Source organism: Mastigoproctus giganteus, chromosome 9, assembly GCF_048544385.1.
Source record: "Mastigoproctus giganteus isolate SK-2022 chromosome 9, ASM4854438v1, whole genome shotgun sequence".
Classification (NCBI taxonomy): domain Eukaryota; kingdom Metazoa; phylum Arthropoda; class Arachnida; order Uropygi; family Thelyphonidae; genus Mastigoproctus; species Mastigoproctus giganteus.
In genome coordinates, this window is record NC_143583.1 from 185,324,296 (window position 1) to 185,347,640 (window position 23,345).

At 39.1% G+C, this 23,345-nt stretch overlaps 1 protein-coding gene across 1 annotated transcript in view; it reads left to right on the forward strand.

The window, feature by feature from the left end:
- The window catches only part of LOC150080941 (pseudouridylate synthase RPUSD2-like), a 234,786-nt gene that overhangs the window by 75,262 nt on the left and 136,179 nt on the right, over nt 1–23,345 (forward strand). The window contains exon 3 of the mRNA XM_090380859.1: nt 15,308–15,426. Coding sequence (XP_090236985.1) covers nt 15,308–15,426 — 119 coding nt within the window. The remainder of the gene's footprint in view (nt 1–15,307; nt 15,427–23,345) is intronic.

The window sequence follows — 23,345 nt, forward strand, 5'->3', positions numbered from 1 at the left end:
AAGAGATTCTTGCACTGCTTCTATTGGAATGAGCAGAAGCCTGAAAAACAAGATGCAGGATATTTCAGAGACTGCCGGGAGTCATTGCAGTACAAGTAAACACATGGGTTGTGTTAGGGTAGCTAAAAATAGAAATAGGTGCATGTATACTTGCGTGTACACCAATGCTAGGAGTTTAGTAAATAAATTTGATGAATTTGAGGTATTGCTCAAAACATCAAAGGCAGATATTGTTGGGATATCAGAGACGTGGTGTCACACAGATATAAGGAATGCAGAACTGGAATTTGGGGAGTACAACGTCTACAGAAAGGATAGACTGGATAGGAAGGGAGGAGGGGTTATGCTATTAGTTAAGAAATACATAAAATCCAAGGAAGTGAAGCCAGTGGACATCGCTGGACAGTGCAGTGTCGAGTCAGTTTGGTGTGACATAAGCATTGGGAGATCAAAATTGAGAGTAGGAGTGTGCTATAGGCCTAATGACTCTGATGAGTATAATAAGAAACTGTACAGGGAAATAGAGTGGGCCAGTAAATCAGAGAGTCTTATAATGGAAGATTTTAATTTCCCAGATATTGACTGGAATTTGTGGGTTGGTCACACACACACTAGCAAGGCTTTTGTGGATTTATTGGATGATTGTTTTCTACATCAGCATGTTCGGGAGGAATACTCTTGATTTGATTATCAGCAGTGATTCTTCATGCATTCAGAATCTGCAGATATATGAACCACTAGGTGGCAGTGATCACAGTGTGCAGAAGTGGGATTTACTCAAAGAGGTAACTGCCATTAGGGGTAAAGGGAAGGGTTATTGCTTTCGTAAAGGCGACTACGATAGACTGAGACAGTATTTAAATTCTATACAGTGGGACCAACTGATGATGTTACCAGCAGCAAATGCAAAATGGGAAGCATTCAAAGAACTTATCTTGGAAGCTACTAGGCTTTACGTACCAACTAAGAAATATTGTTCAAGGTTTAGGCCTAAATGGATGTCAGATGAACTGATGAGGCATATGGCAGAGAAGAAACATGCATGGGATACATAAAAATTAACACATGACACAGAAGCCTATGATAGATACAAGTTGATCTGTAACCAAGTTACAAAGGAGGTTAGGCAGGCGAAGGCAGATTACGAGAAATCTTTGGCAAGGGATGTAAAGAAAAATAGCAAAGAGTTCTTTACTTATGTAAACTCTAGAAGGAAGGGGATGAATCAGATTGGTCCACTTGATATCGATGGGTCAACTGTTGATGATCCTGCTCAGGTAGCCAACAAACTAAATGAATATTTTGCATCCACATTCACACATGAGGAGTTATTTAGCGAGGGGAAAGCCAGAGGTGTATTCAACTCTAGCAGTAAGCTAGAGAATCTTGTAATAACTGAGAGAAAAGTGGAGGAGAAATTGTTGAAGATAAACACAAGAAAGGCACCCGGAGTGGATGGGATCTATCCAGTTATATTAAAGGAGGCAGCAAAGGAAGTAAGCAAACCCTTAGCCATAATTATGAGAGCTTCCTTGGACTCAGGGGAGGTACCCACAGACTGGAGATGTGCAAATGTGACCCCAATTCACAAAGGAGGATCAAAGGCTGACACAAGTAATTATAGACCTGTGAGTTTAACTTCTGTTCCAGGAAAATTAATGGAGGCACTGGTTAAAGAAGCACTGCAGGATCATTTAGACAAGACTTCAGTTATAGCTCGGACACAGCATGGTTTTGTTAAGGGGAAGTCTTGCCTGACCAATTTGATTGGATACTATGATGCAGTCACAAAGGAACGGGATGCAGGGAATAACTTTGATATTATATACTTGGATCTTAGAAAGGCTTTTGATACTGTTGCACATGGAAGACTGCTGCACAAATTGGAGCAGTGTGACATTGGAGGCAAATTGCTGCTGTGGATTAAGGGGTGGCTGAGGGGGAGAAGACAGAGAGTGGTAATCAATGGACACTGCTCGTCGTGGACTAATGTTATTAGTGGAGTCCCTCAGGGCTCAGTGTTGGGTCCATTATTGTTTTCTGTATTTATAAATGATATTGATGATGGTATATCAAGCTTAATGTCCAAGTTTGCAGACGATACAAAGGTAGGCAGGGTTGTCAAGGACACTACTGACACTATGCTGCTGCAACAGGATCTGCAAAGGTTGAGCAGATGGGCCGAGAGGTGGCAAATGAAGTTTAACATTGACAAATGTAAAATACTACACATGGGAAACAGCAACCCCAGAGCAACGTATCAACTCTGTGGTACTACACTGACAGTGGTAGAGAATGAAAGGGACCTGGGTGTGGTTGTGCAGGCAGATATGAAGTTCTCTGAGCAGTGCAGACGGGCTGCAAGAGTAGCTCATGGTGTATTGTTGATATATAGGAATTTTTCTAGCAGGGATAAGGAGGTGATTATTCCCTTGTATAAGGCAATGGTCAGGCCACACCTAGAGTACTGTATACAGGTCTGGAGGCCTCATTTCAAGAAGGATGTAGAGCTGCTGGAACGAGTACAGAGAAGGGCAACAAGATTAGTGAATAGAACAAAGGGGTGCTCTTACGAAGAAAGGCTTAAGTTTTGCAAATTACAGTGTCTGGAGACTAGGCACCAGCGAGGTGATCTGATAGAGGTGTATAAAGCCTTGAATGGTTTGAGCATGCTCAATGCGGATGGGATTCTTCCTCTCGTTCAGAATAATCACCTGAGAGGGCATAAATTCAAATTGAGGAAAGACAGATGTAGGATAGACGTGCGGAAATTTGCCTTTAGCCAGCGGGTGGTTGGTTGGTAGAACAGACTTCCATCCCTTGTCGTGGAAGTTGATAGCCTAAATAAGTTTAAGGCTCAGCTGGACAGGTATTTTGGACGAACAGAGGGGTGAAGTGGAAGTGTTTTTTTTTTTTTTTCTTTGGCTGATGCTGCATATGCTTGCTTTCTTGCATCAAATGCCTCTACCATGGACGGTCCCAAGCCCGGCTGCGAAAGGAGGAGGGTGGTCATCCTGCCGAAATGACCAGAACCGGGAAACCGGGGAAACTAGGCAAGAAACCGCATGAAATTCGGAACAAGCTCTTACAACAATGTTACCGCATCCGGGGTAGCCGATGCGCCAGCACTGGGGACCCAGGGTACTGGTGTGAAGTGGACCACTGGCCACAGAACAAGCTGTTATAACAATGTTACCGCATCCGGGGTAGCCGATGCGCCAGCACTGGGGACCCAGGGTGCTGGTGTGAAGTGGATCACTGGCCACAGCAATAAGCTTACTACGCCGAAAAGGACAATTAACATTGGCGAATGGAATGTTCGAACGGGGCACCACGTTGGACAAAAGGAAATCATTGCCCATGAACTACTTAGGTGCAAGATATCAATCGCAGCATTATCTGAATTAAGGCTCACCGGGTCTGGAACGATGATCATCCAACCACCAGCACCTAACGAAGCGGTTATGCTATTCTACTCTGGTGGCGAGAAACGAGAAGCAGGAGTGGGCTTTATGGTCGATGCTCAGGCCACCAGTAGTGTGATCGCTTTCCAACCAATATCGGACCGCCTGGCAGTCCTTACTGTCAAGGGCACCATCAAGACCCATATTATCTCCGCCTATGCGCCAACTGAGACTAGCCTGGACCCGACCAAGAATGACTTCTACAACCAGCTCCAACATACGCTGGATTCAATTCCGCAGACAGAAGTGATCATCCTCGCAGGGGACTTTAATGCCCATATTGGCGTGGACAGATCTGGTTGGGAAACAACAATGGGCAAGTTTGGCCATGGGAAGATCAATGACAACGGACTACGTTTGTTGTCCTTTGCCGCATCTAACAACCTGATCATTGGAAACAGCCATTTCCAGCACCCTCAAAAACATCAACTTACATGGCGAAATCCATCTGGCAAGGACTCAGCAATCCTGGACTACATTTTGATCAATGCCAGATTTCGCTCATCACTCATGGATGTTCGTGCCATGAGGGGACCTGATTGCGGATCTGATCATTACCTCATCCGGGCTAAGGTGCAGCTCAAATTACGGCATGCAAAAAGATCATCTCGGTCAGCCAAGCTGGACTGGAGGCAGCTAATGAATGCTGCCAACAAACAGGCATATCAGATCGCCCTATCCAACCGCTTCGAGATGCTGGCCGTGCCCGAGGATATAAATGAAGAAGAAAAGCAGATCTCTGATGCCATCCTGGAATGTGCCAAGCCCCTATGTCCACCTGCCCGACGTCGAACGCAACCATGGATATCAGATGAGTGCCTCGACCTCGTGGACAAACGGAAACAGGCAAAGTTGGTCGACTTTGAACGGTACCGGCAGCTAAACCGAGAAGTCCGACAAAGAATGACAGCAGAAAGAGAAGCATACTGGAACCAAGTGGCAGACGATCTTGAAGTGGCGGCATCCAAAAACGAGTACCACACTCTCTACCGCACCCTCAGATGTCTGAGTGGAAAGACTAAATTGACTAGTGACAACATCAAGAATGCTGATGGGACCTTCGTGCGATCACCATCCGAACGCCTGCAACGGTGGAGTGAATTCTTCAAAGCTCTGTATAATCACGACCCACCTCAGGGACCGCCAGCAACAGCACTCTCGATCGACCCCCCCCGAGGTCTCCATGGTCGATGTTGAGCCTACAGTAGAAGAAGTGAAAGCAGCCATACAATCCCTGAAGAATGGCAAGGCACCAGGAGTGGACCAAGTCACCACAGAAGCGATCAAAGCCGGGGGAGATGTACTGCTTCGCCGACTACACTCACTCCTCAAAACCATCTGGTGCACTGAACAAATTCCGTTAACATGGAGGAAAGCCATTATCGTACCAATCCACAAGAAAGGTGATAACCGGGACTGCAAGAACTACCGTGGCATCAGCCTCCTTTCCATCATTGGAAAGGTCTTTATGAAGATTATCCAGTCAAGACTGCAAAAACATCGCGAGCAAACCAGTCGAGAAGAACAGGCAGGATTTAGACCCGGGCGAGGATGCTGTGATCAAATCTTTGCCATTCGTCAGCTGATGGAGGAGAGGATCCGGTGTGGACAGCGAACAGTCATTGTTTTCATTGACTTTAAGTCTGCTTTCGACTGTGTCCACCGGCCTGCCTTATGGAAACTACTAGAGGTTGAACATGTACCTCGAAAAGTCATCACACTCCTCCAAACTGCATACAATGGTTTAACCAGCCAGGTGCGCATCCAGAACGATTTATCTGAGGAATTTACCATCCAAACTGGAGTCCGCCAAGGGGATGTAGCCTCCCCGTTGCTTTTCAACATCGTGGTCGACGCCATTATGAGGCAAGCATTCAGAAACAGACAGGGCATACAATATGACAAGGATCACTATGTGACTGACCTGATGTTTGCTGATGATAGTGCTATCCTTGCCGGTAACGACGCTGAAGCCACGGAAATCCTCTACGACATTGCCCGCATTGCCCGGCCATACGGTTTGAAGATCAATGCTGGTAAGACAAAGGCCCTGACAACAGATGGGTCGCAAGCCACCATCTATCTCGAAGGCGTCCAGATCGAGCAAGTGCAGGACTTTAAATACCTTGGGTCGCTGGTCCAGGAGAAGAAAGTTGCATCCACCATGGAAATTCACAGCAGAATTGGACAGGCGGCCACTGCGTTCGCCTCGCTCAAATGGTGTCTGTGGAAGAGGACCAACATTTCCACAAAGACTAAAATCCGACTCTTCCGGACTTTGATCCTGCCCATTCTTCTTTACGGATCGGAAACATGGATTTGTCTCAAGTTAGATTTGAACAAACTTGAGGTATTCCAAATGCGATGCCTGCGGCAGATCTTGGGCATCTCTCTTCGCGACCGCATCACTAATGATACCATCCGCGCCAGATGCCAACAGCAACCAACCATTGCCGACCAAATCCAGAAGCGAAGGCTCAGATGGTTTGGCCACGTATGTAGAATGGGCACGAACAGAATACCATCCACACTCCTTTGGAGACAACGACCCACCCAATGGAGCATCCAACGGACCGCGCCTAGGAAAACGTGGGCCAAGCAAGTGGAAGATGACTTGAAGAGCCAACGTCTCGACCTTAACCAGGCCAGGACTGAAGCCATGGATCGTAAGGTATGGAAGAACATCACAGAGCAAGTCCGAAACCCTGCGGCACCTACAGCAGCATACTGGTTGCGTGGCCAACCGCCTCCCCCAGCTGCCAGCTAAGGACCAAAGAAGAAGAAGAAGAAATGCCTCTACTAATGCTAAAATGCTAATGCTAAAGCTATATACACATATGGAAAGCTAAAACAAAGGAAACGTGAGGGAACTGAAGCGAGAAAATTTCAGCCAATCACAGGGATGTCCAATATTTGATTCTTATATCCTTGCCACCTTTTACAAATATCACTCAAAGTCTTGGAGACAGTACAGTTGGGATAGAATATCCTTTCAGTGAAGGATCATTTTAATTTCAAAGCAGTACCAATCATCTATGTTACTGCAAAATTTGTATCATCAAAATATTTCTGCAAACTAACAGAAGGTGACAAAGATGGTCTCACCTGGTCTAAACCTGAACTTTGATCCTTTGTGCAATGATGTTTACTCATTTAAATATGTGACAAAATCAGAAAACCAATTCAACAACAATCTCAGTACATTAAATTTTGGAATCAAATATTGGATATGTTAAGCTAAAGATATTATGTATCAAGCTATGCTGTATTCCTGTTTCTACTGCTAATGCTGAACGTTCTTTCAGCACAATGAATTGATCGATGACAAAATTAAGAACCCGAATGGAACAGGAAACATTGCAAGATTGCATAAAGAAAAGTTTAGAAAGCCCGAATGAGTTATTGGAAAAAATTAATAAATGAAGTAAATACATATGCAAAGAAGAATAAGATTATTATAATACTTATATGTTTGATTATAATTTGTATGATTTCTTGCGAATTTTAATGTAATTTTCATATTATTATACTCTGATTATTGTCATTGTGTTTTTTGTGATTTTTTTTTTTTAAGGAAAATCCCAAACACAAGAGGTATTAGTATGTATCGTACTTAGTATCATGCTTGGGTTGGAGGTCGAGAAGACGAGAGAAGATATTTGTTTACATTAGACTTGAATTTCTGTAGACTGTAATTTTCAGGAAAGACATGAAGGAAGGTTGTTCCAGAAAATGGCAGTTGAATGAATAAACGAGGAAGATGAAAAGTTGTTTCTGTGAGTTTGAAGTTGGACAGTAAATGGATGTTGGCTGGTGGCAGCACGTGTTCAGACTGTTTTGAAAGAAAGAGCGGGAATTATTGAAGCCAATTGGGAAGAACAGTGCCTGTGGAAGTATCTGTGGAAAAGGCATTCAGCAGAAACAGTACATCTATGAGACAGCAAGTGGAGAGAGACTGTTAAAGAGGAGTCATTAATTAACCTAACTGCCCTCTTCTGAATGGAATCTAGAAGCCTCAGAGAGGTTTTGAGGGCACCGCCCCCAGATGTGGGAAAAATATTCCATGGTAGGGCAGATTTGCGATTTGTACAGAATGAGCAGCTGTTTGGAAGAAAAGTAATGCCGAGAACGAAAGAGAAAACCAAGTTTTTTAGATGCAGAGGAAGCAATATTTGTAATGTGCTTGTGCCAAGAGAGATTAGAAGTCAGGTTAATCTCCAAAAGAGATATATCATTTTGCCTAGAAATCGGAGTGTCACCAAAGATAAGCATAGGAGCAGAAGAATCCTTTTTGCGAGATATAAGACACGACTGAGTTTTAGAAGGATTGAAATCAACTAAGTTGTCTTTGCCCCACTGGAGAATTACCTGGAGATCGGCATTTAAGGAATTGGTAGTGGATATTCAAGAAGTTGAAGCTGATTGAGCAGGGCAAAGTTTCTCAAAATGGAAAGTGGATTGCTATGTGCTATCGTCGGCAAAACTATGGATAGGATTTCCAGTCAATGGAAGAAGCTCATTAATATACAAGAGGAAAAGAGTGGGGGGAAAGAACTGAACCTTAGGGGACACCAGCATTAGTGGAGAAGTTAGAAAACAGAGCCATCTACCATCACCCTCAGTGAGCGATCAGAGAGAAAACTGGATAACCAATTACAAAAAACAGTTGGCAAACCATAAGATGGAAGCTTGTTTAGAAGATCTTTATGCCAAACACGATCGAAAGCCTTTGAGATGTCAAGAGCAACTGCTTGTGTTTCACCGAACTTTTCCATTGAATTTGTCCATAAATGGGTAACATAAGCCAGAATATCACTAGTGGATCGACACTGATGGAATCCATACTGGCGATCATTGATCAGATGGAAGGTTTCTAGGTAGTTTAATAGTTGGCAGTTAATTGATTTCTCCATTACTTTAGAAAGAGTAGAAGTAATTGCAGTGGGATGATAATTGGATGGGAGGGATTTGACACTCTTTTTAGGAACTGGCTGGATATTAGCAAATTTCCAAGCAGAAGTAAAAACACCTTTGGAATAAGAAAGTGAAAAAAGGTGGCAAAGAATAGGAGTAAGTTCAGTAGTGCAGGTTTTGAGAACAAGTGGAGAAATACCATCAGGACCTGGAGCTTTCTTAGCATTGAGATTTGTCAAAATTCTTTTGACATCCTTTGGACGGAAGACCACATGAGGCATTGAATGGAGGTGTTGGGAATGGTCGGAGGTGTTTTACCAAGTTCATTAATACATGAGTTGGAAGAAAAATGGGATGCTAGCAGGTCAACTTTATCCTTGGCCGAAGTGAAAACACAGCCATCTAATTTTGACAGAGGTGGGAGCAGAGATGGGCAAAAGTTGTGGCCAATAGCTTTAGCAAGAGACCAGAATGCTCGTCTACCATTAGGGCCAGAAGAAAGTTTTCTACTCTTAGCCCGTTCAAAATCTAGTTTGGATTTATTAATAACTGCTTTATAATTGTTGCGAGCTTTAGTGTAGGCAGAAAATGAAAGTGAAGAATTGGAAACAAGCCAATTACGATAAACAACATTCTTCTCCTGAACGGCCTTAGCACATTTATTGGAAAACCAAATAAAGGGCGAAATTTTAAAGTGGAGTGTGGGATAAAGGATTTCATTCCTATAAGAATAATTTCACTGACACGATCTGAGCAAACATTGAACTGACTTAAATTAATTAATCAATAATTAATTAATGAAATTAATATTGAGATGTTAAATAATAACTTTCCTTTTGTTTCCTATTTTGTGTTCTTGTATTCTTTTATTATAGCATTCATAAATATATGGATTTGTTTGCATCCCCACATATGTTGCAATACTAAAATAATAATAAAAAATATATACATTGACAGTGATCACTACCTAGTAAAAAGCACTTTCAAAATAAAAAGAAATTATCTTAATAAAAAGAAAAAAATACCAAATACCAACAAAAACTACTATGAAATTAAAAATACATTTGTTGGAAGACGAAAGCACTAAATTCCTGTGTGAAAGTCGATTGAAAGATAAACTCAAATCAGATGAAAGTGATAATGTTGAGGAAATCTGGTCAAAGATGAAAAAATAAATTCTGGGAGCTGCTGAAGAAAATCTTGGAACCTATAAAAAATAAAAACTGGCTAAGAACTTAGAGTGAAGAATTGAAACAAACAAACAATCAATGAGAAAAAAAAGACCTACAAACTAAATACCTACATCTACACATAAAATATAAAAAGCTTCGAGCAGAAGTCAGAAAACTAACCAGAAGAATCCGTCAAGATGACTGGGATAAATTTGTTAAATCTTTAGAACGTAATATCATGGGCCCACAGAGAAGAGGTTTTAAAATTTTTAAGAAATTACAACTAGACCCAAATGATCAAATAAAAACCAACTCCATCTCCCAAGCAGAATGGAAGAAACACTATTCCAAACTATGGTATAACCCAGGCACTAGGGAATTGGAAGATGAATCTGTGATAACCAAAGATGAAGAAAAAAATATAACAATGGAAGAACTAGAGTTAATATTACAAAAATCAAAAAACCAAAAAAGCCCAGGCATAGACAATTTGAATGTAGAACTATTTAAATATGGGGGCACCTTACTAAAAAAACGCACTACTAAAATTATTTAACACCTTATGGCATAAGCAACGGATACCTAAAGATTGGGAAACAGGAATAGTAATCAATTTACACAAAAAAGGCTCCAGAAATAACCCTAACAACTACAGAGGGATAACACTGCTGTCAACTACTGCAAAGCTATACTCTAATATACTAAAGAATGAACTTTAATAAATACAGTGAACAATTCTTAGAAGAAGAACAATATGGGTTCAGAAAAGGGAGAAGCACAATAGATGCCATTTTCTCAACTACAACAAATTTTGGAGAAAAGAAGAGAATTCAATCTACCAACATTTCTGCTCTTTATTGATTATGAAAAAGCATATGACAATGTAAACTGGGAAAACCTTTGGCAGATTCTACGTGAATAAAATATCCCAACCCAACTCCGGAAAGCGATCCAAAGCCTATATAAAAACTCAAAAGTCTGTATAAAATATTCTAATTGCCAACTATCAGACCCAATTAACACCAATAAAGGAGTGAAACAAGGATGTGGACTATCACCAAATTTATTTAATATCTACATCAATAAAATTCTTAAAGAATGGAAACAAACAGTTAACAACGGAATACAGTTGAATAACAGGAATAAAATCCAAACTATATTATATGCTGATGACCAAGTTATATTGCAAAATCCGAAGATGAACTACAGATAGCAGCAAATGAACTTAATAAAATAGGTAAAAAGTACGAGATTGAAAATCTCCACCTCAAAAACAAAATCAATGGGATTATGTGGAAAAAACATACAAAGAGTCAAAATTGTTATTGATGATAAAATAATAGAACAAATATCTGACTTCACCTATTTGGGAAATTTAATATCAAATGAAGGGAAAGACATCCACACTTCAAAACCAGCTCTCTTCTACAGCTGTGAGACTTGGGTCATAAATAAGAAATATGCACACAAACTAGAAGCAGTACGAATGAGATTTTTAAGACCATTGTTAGGCTTTACAAGACTAGACCACCAAAGAAATTTAGATATCCGCGAGAAATTAAAAGTAGATAACATAGTAAATGACATAAAACGGTATCAGGAAAAATGGATCAGCCACATAGAAAGAATGAACCCAGACCGGATCTCAAAATTAGCCTTTAACTACAAACCTACAGGCAAGGGAGATGTTGGTTGACCCTGACAACGATGGCAAGATCAAGACCACCTCCAAGAGCTACAACGGAACAGGTTTTAAAAGACCTAAGCCGGACCAAGTTCATGATGATGATATACATATACTACACTTCCCCTGTGCAAACACTCTGGATTTAACACTGCTTGCATTCCTTGACAAATTTCTATTGAAGCCTTTGCTATGTGTATAGTGATTGGTATTGACACTTGTCTCAATTTATATGCTATCCAGTCATCCTTGTACCATTTCACAAACTTGACAATCTTATTTTGCTGTTTAGTTACTGACTCCTTTCTGTTTTTTCTGTGACTTCAATGGACCTGCTTCATTGTGGATTCAGTGCAGATAGAGAGAACCACCCATTGAAATGCTGATTGACAGACAAAATCTAACCGTGCTGCATAACTCACTAACTTCCATCAATCTCTCTACAGAAATGACCTCTGCAGTAGATCCCTCCATCCACTCTACAACCCTTGTTTTCTTGTATTAAGATGATCTGATACTATTGATCACTACCTCTTAATATATAGAGTTCAAACATCGTAGTCCACAGTCTCAGAAAAACCACATAAAATGGACATTTTCCAAGGCAGATCAAGCAAGATACACCTCCTACGTATCTTTTGATGATCGGATCATTGACTCTTGCCCTATTGGCATTACGAATCAAATACCAGCAGCTGCATCTACTGCCATCTCACAGACTCAGGCAAATAACCATAGACATATAAATCATTGGTGGAATGGAGACCGTGAGAGTGCAAATAAGAAATAAAATATAAAAAACTGCGACTTAAGCCAAGTCCCACAGGAAGAAAGCTAAAAGACTCCTGAATTTGATTATTTGCAATCTCATTTAATAAAAGTACTGATATAAGAATACTCTGGAATTAAAAAAGCAAATAAATGGCAAATTTCTTCCATTATCCCCTTTACTTTTCAACTGGAATGGGCAGAAGCTTTCTACTCCTGCAGAAATTCAGGTGGGCAGGAGCAGCAGTGCGTAGCACACGCTTCTTGATTAGACCGGGGTTGAAGCCCATGACTACCAAATACTGAGGATGCGGAAAGGTCAGAGAATGACCACCGCATATCCCCAGAGCAATATGGCCTTAGTTGCTAATGCTCCTAAAAAAAAAAAAAAAAAAACCAACCAAACCTGCAGAAATTGTGAATATATTAGGCACCATGTTTCTCTGCTTTGACTGCATACGAACCATCATTTCCGAAGAAAGGTTTTCTTTACTTTACAATCAACCACTTACTGTATTTAAACTGCAAGAAGCCATAACTACCCTAAGGAACTTTGCTACTGGTCCTAATGGAATGAATATCATAATGCTCCAACATTTAGATACCAAAACATTATCTTCACTGCTGATTTTTTTCAGTCACATCTTCACCAAATGTTCATTCCCAGCTCCTTGTGTTATCTGTGTATTGCCAATCCCCCAAACCTGAGAAAGATTGCTCTACCTCCTAAGTATTGTATTTCTCTTACCAACTGCTTGAATAAGAAAAAATGATATATCTTAGCCCAAAAATCTGATCTCTGATAATCTATTTAGCTTCATGAAAAATCGATTGTCCTTGGATCTTAATGGTCAAAACTGAATCAAACATCAGGAATGCATATATTTGAAACATGCATGTTGTCATGATATGCCTTCACACAGAGAAAGCCTTCAACACCACAAGGCATTTAGTAGCTTGGTATCTTGAGAGATCCATTTCCGTATAGATGTATTACATCTATAATTTCCATCAGCATAGATTCTTTCCAGTTTGCTCTCAACAAGTTCTCTCACAAATCTGTATGCAGGAGGAAGACGTTCCACAGGTCTTTGTTCTCGGTGCCACCTTATATGCAATAAAAATTGTATTTCTGTGCTGATGATCTGACTATTTCTTGTTAGTTACAGAATATGAGCATCATTGAAAGACAGCTCCACATCTCAATAAATAATATTGAGCTATGGATAGCATAGAATAGTATCCATTGCTCAACTCTTTTGCCAGAAATTGCCATTTAGTTTTTGTAAAAAAACAGAAGATGCATCCTGATTCAGAGCTACGCTTAGCAAATCATCCTATATCTCAATGGCATTTGTATCCTTGGTCCAATTTTTGATATTAAGTTTCGATATATGTTGAGCATCTATGGACTACTTGCCAAAAAAAAATAAAAATTGAACACGTTCTGAGTTATTTCTTTGTGGGTGCAGATTGTTGCACCTTTCTTCACTTGTATAGAGCTCTAATATCAGATCTCATCTCAATTACATAATGCAGTTGAGGCATGGGTGCAGATTGTTACACCTCTCTTCACTTTTATAGAGCTCTAATCAGATCTCTCCTTGAATGTGCTAGCATGTTTTCCATAGCTGCACATGCTAGCACAATTTACTACTATTCAGTATTCAGCCCTCAACATTCCTATAGGCACTTGCAGTACAAAGTCTATATTGAGGCTCATGAATCCCTCCACTCAGTATCGAGAGAAAGATATTACTTCTGAGCTATGCAGCTAAAATTCAAAGTCTGCCTATGCATTTCATTTGGCTTATACTTAATGATCCACAGTTTACAACGTATTACAGAAATGTACCTAGGGCAACTCAGTAGGCTGAGTTGTCCTGGGTACGTAGGACAACTCAGTATAGTACGTAGTGCTTACAGATTGTAAGCACTAACAGAAACCTAGAATAATTTGGATCTTAGAGAACTTTGACAAGGTTCTCTAAGATCCAAAAAAGTTCAGATCCCCCACGGTCTTCTTTTATACTTTCGATAACAATTATTTTCTAAACTGTGGAAAACATTTCCTTGCAACAACTCCATCTTATCTTTGCACAAAATTATCTGCATTTTGCGAAAATTTTTATACCGATGGGACAAAGTCTGACAATGGAGTGGGCCGCAGCTGCCTTCCCTTAGTGCATGTCTCTGTTTCGCTTCCCACTGAATGCAACAGCTCTACAGATCAATTGCATGCCATGAGACTTGCCCTAGAAAATATCCTTCATTTGTCTAACCAAAAAAGTATAATCTATACAGACTCGCAGAGTTGCTTTTGGCTTTACAAAATACCTTCTCACCCACCCATCCTTAACTGAAGCACATAAGAACTAAGCTGATGCATATCCAGCAAGACTAACAAATAGTCATCATTTGCTTGAGCCCAGGCTTCACTGGAATACCAGGAAATGAATGTGCAGACCATGTCACCAAACATCAGTCCATCACAGTCTCATCACATTAGTAGATACGTAATCTTGAATCCAGATCGAATATACAAAGCATACATAAAGAACAATGGGCAAACTCAAACACATAATAATCTCCTTCAAATTAAATTTGAACCACAGATATGGGCCTCTAGCTTCTATATCAACAGACAGGAGGAAGTAATCCTAGCTAGGGATTGAATCAGTCATACTACAGTTATTTACCTTTTTCTCCTTGCAGGAAACAATCCTCCGTGGTGTATATGTTTGGAACATTTGTCAATAAAAAAACATTCCATATTTTTTTATTGACTTTGCAACCAATTACTTTGGTAACTATTCATGCAGAGTGGAGTGATTTGTCATATAGACGTCCTGAAGGCGTCTCCGTAGCCAGGTGGGAAGGAGCAGCAGTGCATAGCACACGCTTCTTGATTAGACCGGGGTTCGAGCCCGTCACCACCAAATACGGAGGATGCGGAAAGGTCAAGGGAATGACCACCGCATATTCCTGGAGCAATATGGCCTTAGTTGCTAATGCTCCTAAAAACCAAACAAACAACAAACAACAGATGTCCTGACTGCAGTGAATGTTATGTGGGCCAAACTATAGGCTGTATATCATGGTGGTGATGTTAACCTTATTTTGAAGACATTCTTTGGAAATAGGAGTGACATTTTGGTGGGTTTATCAGATTGCTTTGCCGTTGCAGTGTTCAAAGTTTTTATAAGATATATAGAAGTACAATGCAATAGAAGTACTGTTAAAATAAGACCTACTTTCAAAAGTACTTATTTTCATAGTACTTTTAATTCTCAATCATTTTACAGGGTTAAGAAAAGTCTATCCTTATCCATATGTTTTTTCTACGTTTGGAAGGCAAGAATGGAGACGCAAGCGACTATTAGATATTTATCCTAAGCTATTCAAAGAGACAACTGAATTCTATGTGAGTACTCATATCACAATACTACTGTATTTTTTTGCTTTTAATCACTTCAATCTTGATTTTTTTATATAACTTATTCTTTAATTTTTATTTGTTATTTTAAAACACGTTGCCTGATTAGGTGTTAGTATTGTTGCTGCAGTGACCGTAGTGGTGTATTCATGCACAGTGGTATGAAACAAGAATGACTCATAGTCAAGAAACTTTGTATTCGGTGAAATATTTATAGCTGGAGATGACTGGTTGACATCTCAGAGAACTGGCTTGTAGTGTGCTAAAGATCACCAGAAATGGTCACTGAAGAAATTCATTGCAACATAAACTGAAAAATCTGAGTCCCAGTTTTATTATATTGTAAAAACCATTCCATTGAAGAAAGAACATAAATCTGTACATCCAACATATTGTAAATCAGCATAATGTAAATATTTTTTCTGGGTATCCCAGAAGAAAGATTTACATTATATTCTCTATCAGAAAATCTAAACAATGATACAGATAATGCCAGTGGAACAAAGTGACCCTCAGCTGAAGTAGTGATCATTGAAACCAAAAATGACAAATTCTGGGAACTTCAATTTGAGGAATACGGATCATTGTGGCACTGCAACACTAAATGCTTAAAAAAATGTCAGAGTGGAACCCTTTGATGCAGGTAATACTAATGTAATATTATGTTTGAATAGCATATTACACAGGTTGTCTTGATCAAAATAGTTGAAATGAAAGCACTTCACCTGTAGGTTTGGTTAGGTTATTTATTATTTTGGTTAGTCTATTTATTATTAATAGTCTAAAAATCATGTTTCACATATGATTTTTAGACTATATTAGTAATAAATAGATTCCAAATTTTTAGACTATATCAGTCTAATATTCCAGTTTTTTCTACTCTATTTGAGAGCTATAGAGCAGTCTTTATATTTTTAACTCACTTTTAAACAAGTTATTAGTATGCTTGCCCCTCCTCCACCTTTTCCAGTGAAGTTCATCCCAGAGTTTTGGAATGGCTTTTTCCAGCATAGCATAAATGAGAGGAATTTCAGTTTTCTGGCCATTTAGGATTCTTTCATTCAAATGTCTGTCATCCCATTAGTGAGATGCAATTAACACTGAAATGTGGGAAGTGGCAGAAATTTCCACAATTAAGGTTAGTAGTCATTTTTCAATCTGGATAATGATGTGGTGAATATTAGAAGATCTTATAAGACAACTTCTGTTCACATTTATTGACTTATCAAGTTTACTGGGATAGTAGCAATTTTTTTTTTAATTACTGGTTTGCCAAACAGGAAAGATGAAAGTGTGAGTCTTTTATATTTAGAGAAATTTGAACTCAGCTGGGATGCACTCCTGTCATCCTAATATGACATTGGCTCATGATTACACAGCTTGGCAAACTATGACAGCATTCAGCAAATTATGAGACATATACTATTTGATGATGCAGATAATATGTAGCAAGGAATTAGTTTGTCTTAATCACTGTATTTTGTAATGCATTAAAAATGACTTGAAAGTGTGGAGGATATATGCGTGGATCAGAAGTATAGTGAACCAAGTCCAATTTTTCTTCAAGTTGGGCTACATGTATACTGAGTCCCTTCAAGCCAATAATTATTCAGTGAAAGTGTTGAACAGGTCCTTAGTTCTTTAGCTAGCTGATAGAGAGCAGTGGTGCCTTATAATGCTGAAGAAATCTGATAGTATTCATTGTTACAGTGGCCCAGGTCCATTTTGACCCTCTGTAATGTATGTGTGGAATGGGACAGAAGGTGAAAGAGGGTCTCAAGAAATCTCAACTGTTGTTACAAAGCATTTAAAGATAATAGTTGAACTTAAGCACAATGATTTTTTGTCTTCAAAGCCTCTAGAAAAGGCCATAATCAACAGAAAAAAAAAAAAAAAAAAAAACATTAACAGGGAACCTGTCAACTCATTTAACTTTCAATGGCTGCAGTTTAAAAGAGGGTGTCCCTTCTCAACATTTTACAAAAACTCATCAACCTTTTTAACGCTATTTGAAGAAATTGACGTACAGAAGAAGGAGAAAATTGGTAGCCCTCTGTCTTAATTGGGCCAAGTTAAACAAAATCAACTATACAAAGACTAACGATCTGTAACAAGTAAGATTTTGTTGTTGCCTTATATTCCTCCTTGTCACCATAGTTTCTCGAAAAAGTTGTCGGTGGAAAGGAACACTGAATCTGCTGAAGTTCCCGAACATAAGTTTCAAATTATGCATGAATATATGTATGACTAATAAAAGTGCCCACTTTTACCTTTTTTGCTGTTTTGGTAACATAAGTTGGCCACCACAATCACCAGACATATGTTTACGATTTATTCATTCATTCAATCCTAAATAATACAAATAGTTATTCATTCAATCCTAAATAATACAAATAGTTAGTAATAGGACTTTGTATTCCAAGGAAGTGGGAAAACATTCGAGTTAAAGTGAACCAAGTCCATTTTTTTTTTGTTTAAACTCAAATTTTAAGGATAAACATTTCAAATTCCTAGGAAATTCAAAGACAGAAGATATTAATAATTATTTTCAACTAAGGTAAAGAAAGCCAACACGAGAACCACTGGAAACTTATACTGGGCAAACTCATTTCACACTACCGCAGTTTCTCCCTGCATTCTCGGTAAACAGATGGTGTGTGTTATCGGTAGTGGCAGTAGAACTTGATAACGATGTACTGATTAGTTTTTTCTCATTAGTAAGGTGCCTCCTTAGCCAGGTGGCCAGGAGCAGCAGTGCGTAGCACACGCTTCTTGATTAGACCAGGGTTCAAGCCCGTGACCACCAAATACGAAAGATGCGGAAAGGTCAGGGAATGACCACCGCATATTCCCGGAGCAATATAGCCTTAGTTGCTAATGCTCCTAAAAACCAAACAACAATCTCATTAGTAAAAGCAGATTATTGGAGTTCATGAGTGGGCTGAAATTTACTTACGGGTACACCTTCCAGACTGCCTCAGTCTTAGGGTGTTTATCCTCCCTTTCTGCTGTTTTAACCCAATAGGAAAACGACTTCTGCCACTAACAATAACATGCACCGCCTGTAGAAGCCATTTCCTATTTTAAAACAGCGGGAAGGGGAGATAAACACCCTAAGATTGAGGCAGTCTGGGGGGTGTATCCGTAAGTAAATTCAGCCATGAAGGCATTACACTCACAAACTCCAATAATCTGCTTTTAATAATGAGAAAAAACTAATCAGGACATCATTATCGACTTCTTCTGCCACTACCAATAAAAAAAAGGTAAACTGCAGCCCTTATCAACCCACTGCAGGATGAAAGCCTCCTCAACAATTCATGCTGAGGGAAATGGATCATAATCTGCCACACTGGTCCAGTGCGGGTTGTCAGATCAACCGTATTTAGCAGTCAGAGGCTTGAACCCCGGTCTACTCAAAGAGCGTGTGTTACTGCACTCCCGCTCCTGACCACTACCAATAACACGCACCATCTGTTTACTGAGAATGCAGGGAGAAACTGCTGTAGCAGGAAACGAGTTTGCGCGTTAAGTTTATTGAAGTTTCCCGTGGTTCTTGTGTTGGCTTTCTTTGCCTTTGCCCTATTTTCAAACAAATATAGGCATAATTTATTTAAATTTATCTAACAATGAAATTTTTATTGTCTCATATGCAAAAGTTGATTTTTTTCAATACTATTTGAAAGTGACTTGGTTCACTATCCTTCTGATCCACTCGTATATCCCATCATTCCTATTCAAACTGTAAGCAATATTGAAAATATACAGGGCACTTAGCTAACTCCTTTGTTATCTTAGCATCCCGAGAGTTAATTTGGTGACCCGCTTCCAGAAGATGAGCTGCAATGAAATTGGCAAAACAAATGTGGTAGCGTGTATGCAAAGTCTTTCTTGTAATCCTTTGGTTTGTTCGTGATAACATGCCTTACAATCTGATAGGGCATATTTTTATTCTTTTTATTTGCCACGGTTGGTGGGCATTTTTATATTTATTATAATGGTTTGGAATTCACAGAGCTGAGCACACACATCAGATATAGTGTATATACAGTAGACTGTTGAAATAACGGCACCCCGTTTTTAATAATGGCACATTCAAAATAACGGCACATTGAGATTGGATGTATACATAAAGTGCAGATGTCTTGCAGTGCTGAAAAAAGAAAACGCCGTCACATATTACTGTATTTGTTTATGTTTGCCAATTTGAGAGTGAATTCTGTACTGATATTATGGATTATACCACCGTTTTACATTCATTTTAAATTAAAAATCCTTCACTATGGCTCCTAAAGTCAGTACCTTGTCGAGCCATTTTAGTACCTCAGGCAAGAATGAAAAATTGCGCCCTACTATTAATGATGGCAACGTTGGCAATTATTTAATCTTTCTTTTGGCGACCCTTTCAGCTTTTAAGCTGAGGCAAGAACCTCGTTCGCCTCACCCTCAGCACGGTTCTGCCTAAAGTTAATAAACTCATGCAGAGAAGAAAAGAACAACATTAAAGCTTAGTGACAAACTTGATATAATCGAAACTATTACATTAGGGTCATCTGGAAAGTATACCCATGTGTATTGTGTCTGTAAATTGCACGTGTTATCTGCTCAATTTGCCTATTTTTCTGGACAAAAAATTCCAGTGTCTGGAGGGAAACCTTGCTATCTATGCATGAGACTGACTAACTCAGCCACAGAGTGAAAAAAAAGCCTATAAAAGTTCCTCGCATCATCGATGGGATTTGATCCCAGGCTTTTTCCACCTGGTGTGGGGAGGACGGTGATGATAGACGCAGACTAAACTTGATATAATAAAGAAAGTAGAATGGGCGAAAAATTCCAGTGTCTGCAGGGAAACCCTGCTATCTATGCATGAGACTAACTCAGCCACAGAGTTAAAAAAAAAAAAAAAAAAAAAAAGCCTATAAAAGTTCCTCGCATCATCGATGGGATTTGATCCCAGGCTTTTTCCGCCTGGTGTGGGGAGGATGGTGATGATAGATGCAGACTAAACTTGATATAATAAAGAAAGTAGAATGGGCGTAAGCAGAAGTGTATTAATGGCAGAATATAACATTGAATTTTCAACATGTTTATGTTTTTTTTGTGCAGTTAATAAAATTGCATTCTTAATCTCTCTATTTCTTATTTCACCTCATTATTTCTGCATTAAATACATTAAAAATAAAACTTTCTAGATAATGGAAAAATCAAAATAGTGGCACCTTGAATCCCCAAAGGTGCTGTTATTCTGTAAGTCTACTGTAACAGGATAATTTTCTTAGGAATTTGTAAATAAGTTAGTACAGTAAAGCTGCATTTAAGAAACCAGTTAAAAGTAATATTTACGAGAAGGGTTCAAAAAAGATTTGTATTCACTCAGAAGTAGTTGTGATAGAAAGATGAAATATTTTTTTGTTTGAGACCTTGGGATTTCTATAGCAACCACAAATTTTGGTTTTAGTCTGACAATTCATTCTTTTCTTTGCAGTGCTGAATGAAGTGAAGTATCACAATGGGTAAAGTGGAGTACAGATCAGTGATTCGGTTCCTCTTTCTGCAAGGGAAAGCATCCAAATCACCGCCTACCATGAAGAAATGGTCACTGTTTGTAGAGAAGACTGCCCAGGTTACAGGGTTGTTGCACATTAGTATAAACAATTCAAATGTGGAAGACCTTCAGTGCATGATGAAGAAATCCCATGGTGCCCAGAAACTGCTGTAATAGAAGAGTGTTGCAAAAATTGAGCCATTAATCCTGGAAGATGGCTGTATTAGCATCAAAGACCTAGTTGAAGAGCTCCAAATTAGCATAGGGTCTGCAGAAAGAGGAACCGAATCACTGATCTGTATTCCACTTTATCCATCACATCATCCTTCAACAGTTTCATATGAGTAAAGTGTCTGCTAGATGGGTTCCAGACTTTTGACCCCTTACCAGAAGAAGGAAAGGGCACAATGTGCACACGAAATGTTGTCAATGTGCCAGGAAAAGAAAGGTGATTTTTTTCACCACGTCACCATGGATGAAACTTGGATCTGTCCTATGATCCCAAAACTAAACAAATGTTAAAAAAACAATGGGAACATGCAGAATTGCTAACCTACCAAAAAAAGGCAAAGGTACAACCAAATGCTAGCAAAGTGATGGGATCAGTTTTTTAGGAACAGAATGGCATAATACTAACAGATTACCTTCAAAAGGGCTGTACAGTTGATGGCTGAGTATTATTCCAACTCCTTATAAAGCTACATGCTGCTATAAAAGAAAAAAAAAGTTGTGGGTGTGCCAAGCATGCATAGCCGAAGTTCAGTGAAACTTCTTTAGAATCTTTTGAAATGTTTATTATTTCAATGTTAAGTGTTTTAATATTTTACAATTGTTTTTCAAGTTTATTATAAAGTTTTTACAGATCTCTCCATTGTACTCAATGGAGGTGGTTTCAGTGGTCACATTGCACATATATGTGCTCTATATGCCTTACAAAGCTCACTATTAGTCTTCAGCATGCTGAATTATAAATTTTTTTCTGACGAAACAAATATTATGGATTTAAAATTTTAAAATTGGACTGCTAGAAGCTGAGATATAGCGATTTAAAATGTAAATGCAACATGCATGTGAGTTACAACACGGCCGCACTGTAGGGGTACTGATTGCATCATGCGTCGTGCTATATATGGTGTACATCATTTTGTGTTGTATTTTCATGGCAATTTTTGTCAATCCACGGATGCAAGTTACTTCCATGTGAAAACTGCCTGGGGCGCACCTAAGGAAATTTCCTTCAAAAAGATGGGGAAAGCTGCAAAATTGATGGGCCTACTCCACAATAAGGCCCCTGTACATTCCTCGCATGCTACAGTGAGGTGTGCCTACAAATATGAGTTTGAAATATTGATGCATGCATCCTGTTTATTCTCCTGACCTTGCACCATCAGATTTCTTCCTCTTTCCTGTCCCCGAAGTCCTTTCTTTGTGGAAAACGCTTTGCTGCTGCTGGTGAGGTGATTTCTACTGCCAAGTCATATGAGAAGGACATTCAGAGGACTTCTACAAAACTGGCTTGTGTAAGTATATTGAGAGGTGGCAAAAGCGTGTCATTTTGTCTAGTGATTATGTTCATATAGTGTAATATATGGTGTTTGTTTCAACCTTCTATGACTACTACTACTACTGTGTGAATAGTAGTTTTTATCTTTTTTTATTAATCCCCCCTTGTATTTATTTTTAAGCATATAGTATATTGACATAAACAAAGCTTATGGAGGCCAATTGAAGAGGGTTAGGATCCATCCATAAAATGAAGGTCTTACTGTAATGCTAACTAAGTGTTGGATGAACAGCATATGATGGTAGTTATGCTACTAGGTCCCATATTGATGAAAAGGCTGGTTCTATGGTTGCCATCTGTTATCAGAGTCTTTTAGATTGAGGGTGAAAGATGCAAGGAAAAAAAAAAAAAGGAAAGGCCTCATCTGTCTAACTTGTATCCACTCTTATCATACTCTTTCTGCTACCCTAAAGTACTGAACCAGCCACTTCTTGTTTTTTACCAGAATTAACTTGGATCACCCAGTGAAACAGTTTATCTCTATCACTGACCAAGTTTTATGAGTTCCAGTCTATTAATTTTCCCTAATAATTTGTATATAAATACAAATATGTATATAAATACTTCATGGTTTCTCATTTCTCATTTAAAATGAGAACACTCCATCATTTATTCTGCTCCATTGCATACATTGCCCTCCGTCCTGTGTTGTGGAAGTGGGTAGTTTGAATAAATTTCAGGAAGAACTTGACAAACTATTAGGGGAGGATGGATAGGTGATTTACATTTACATTTGAGTAAGCTGATGATCTAGATCCCCCCTACCCCAAGCTTTCACTCATATGCATCTTGAGC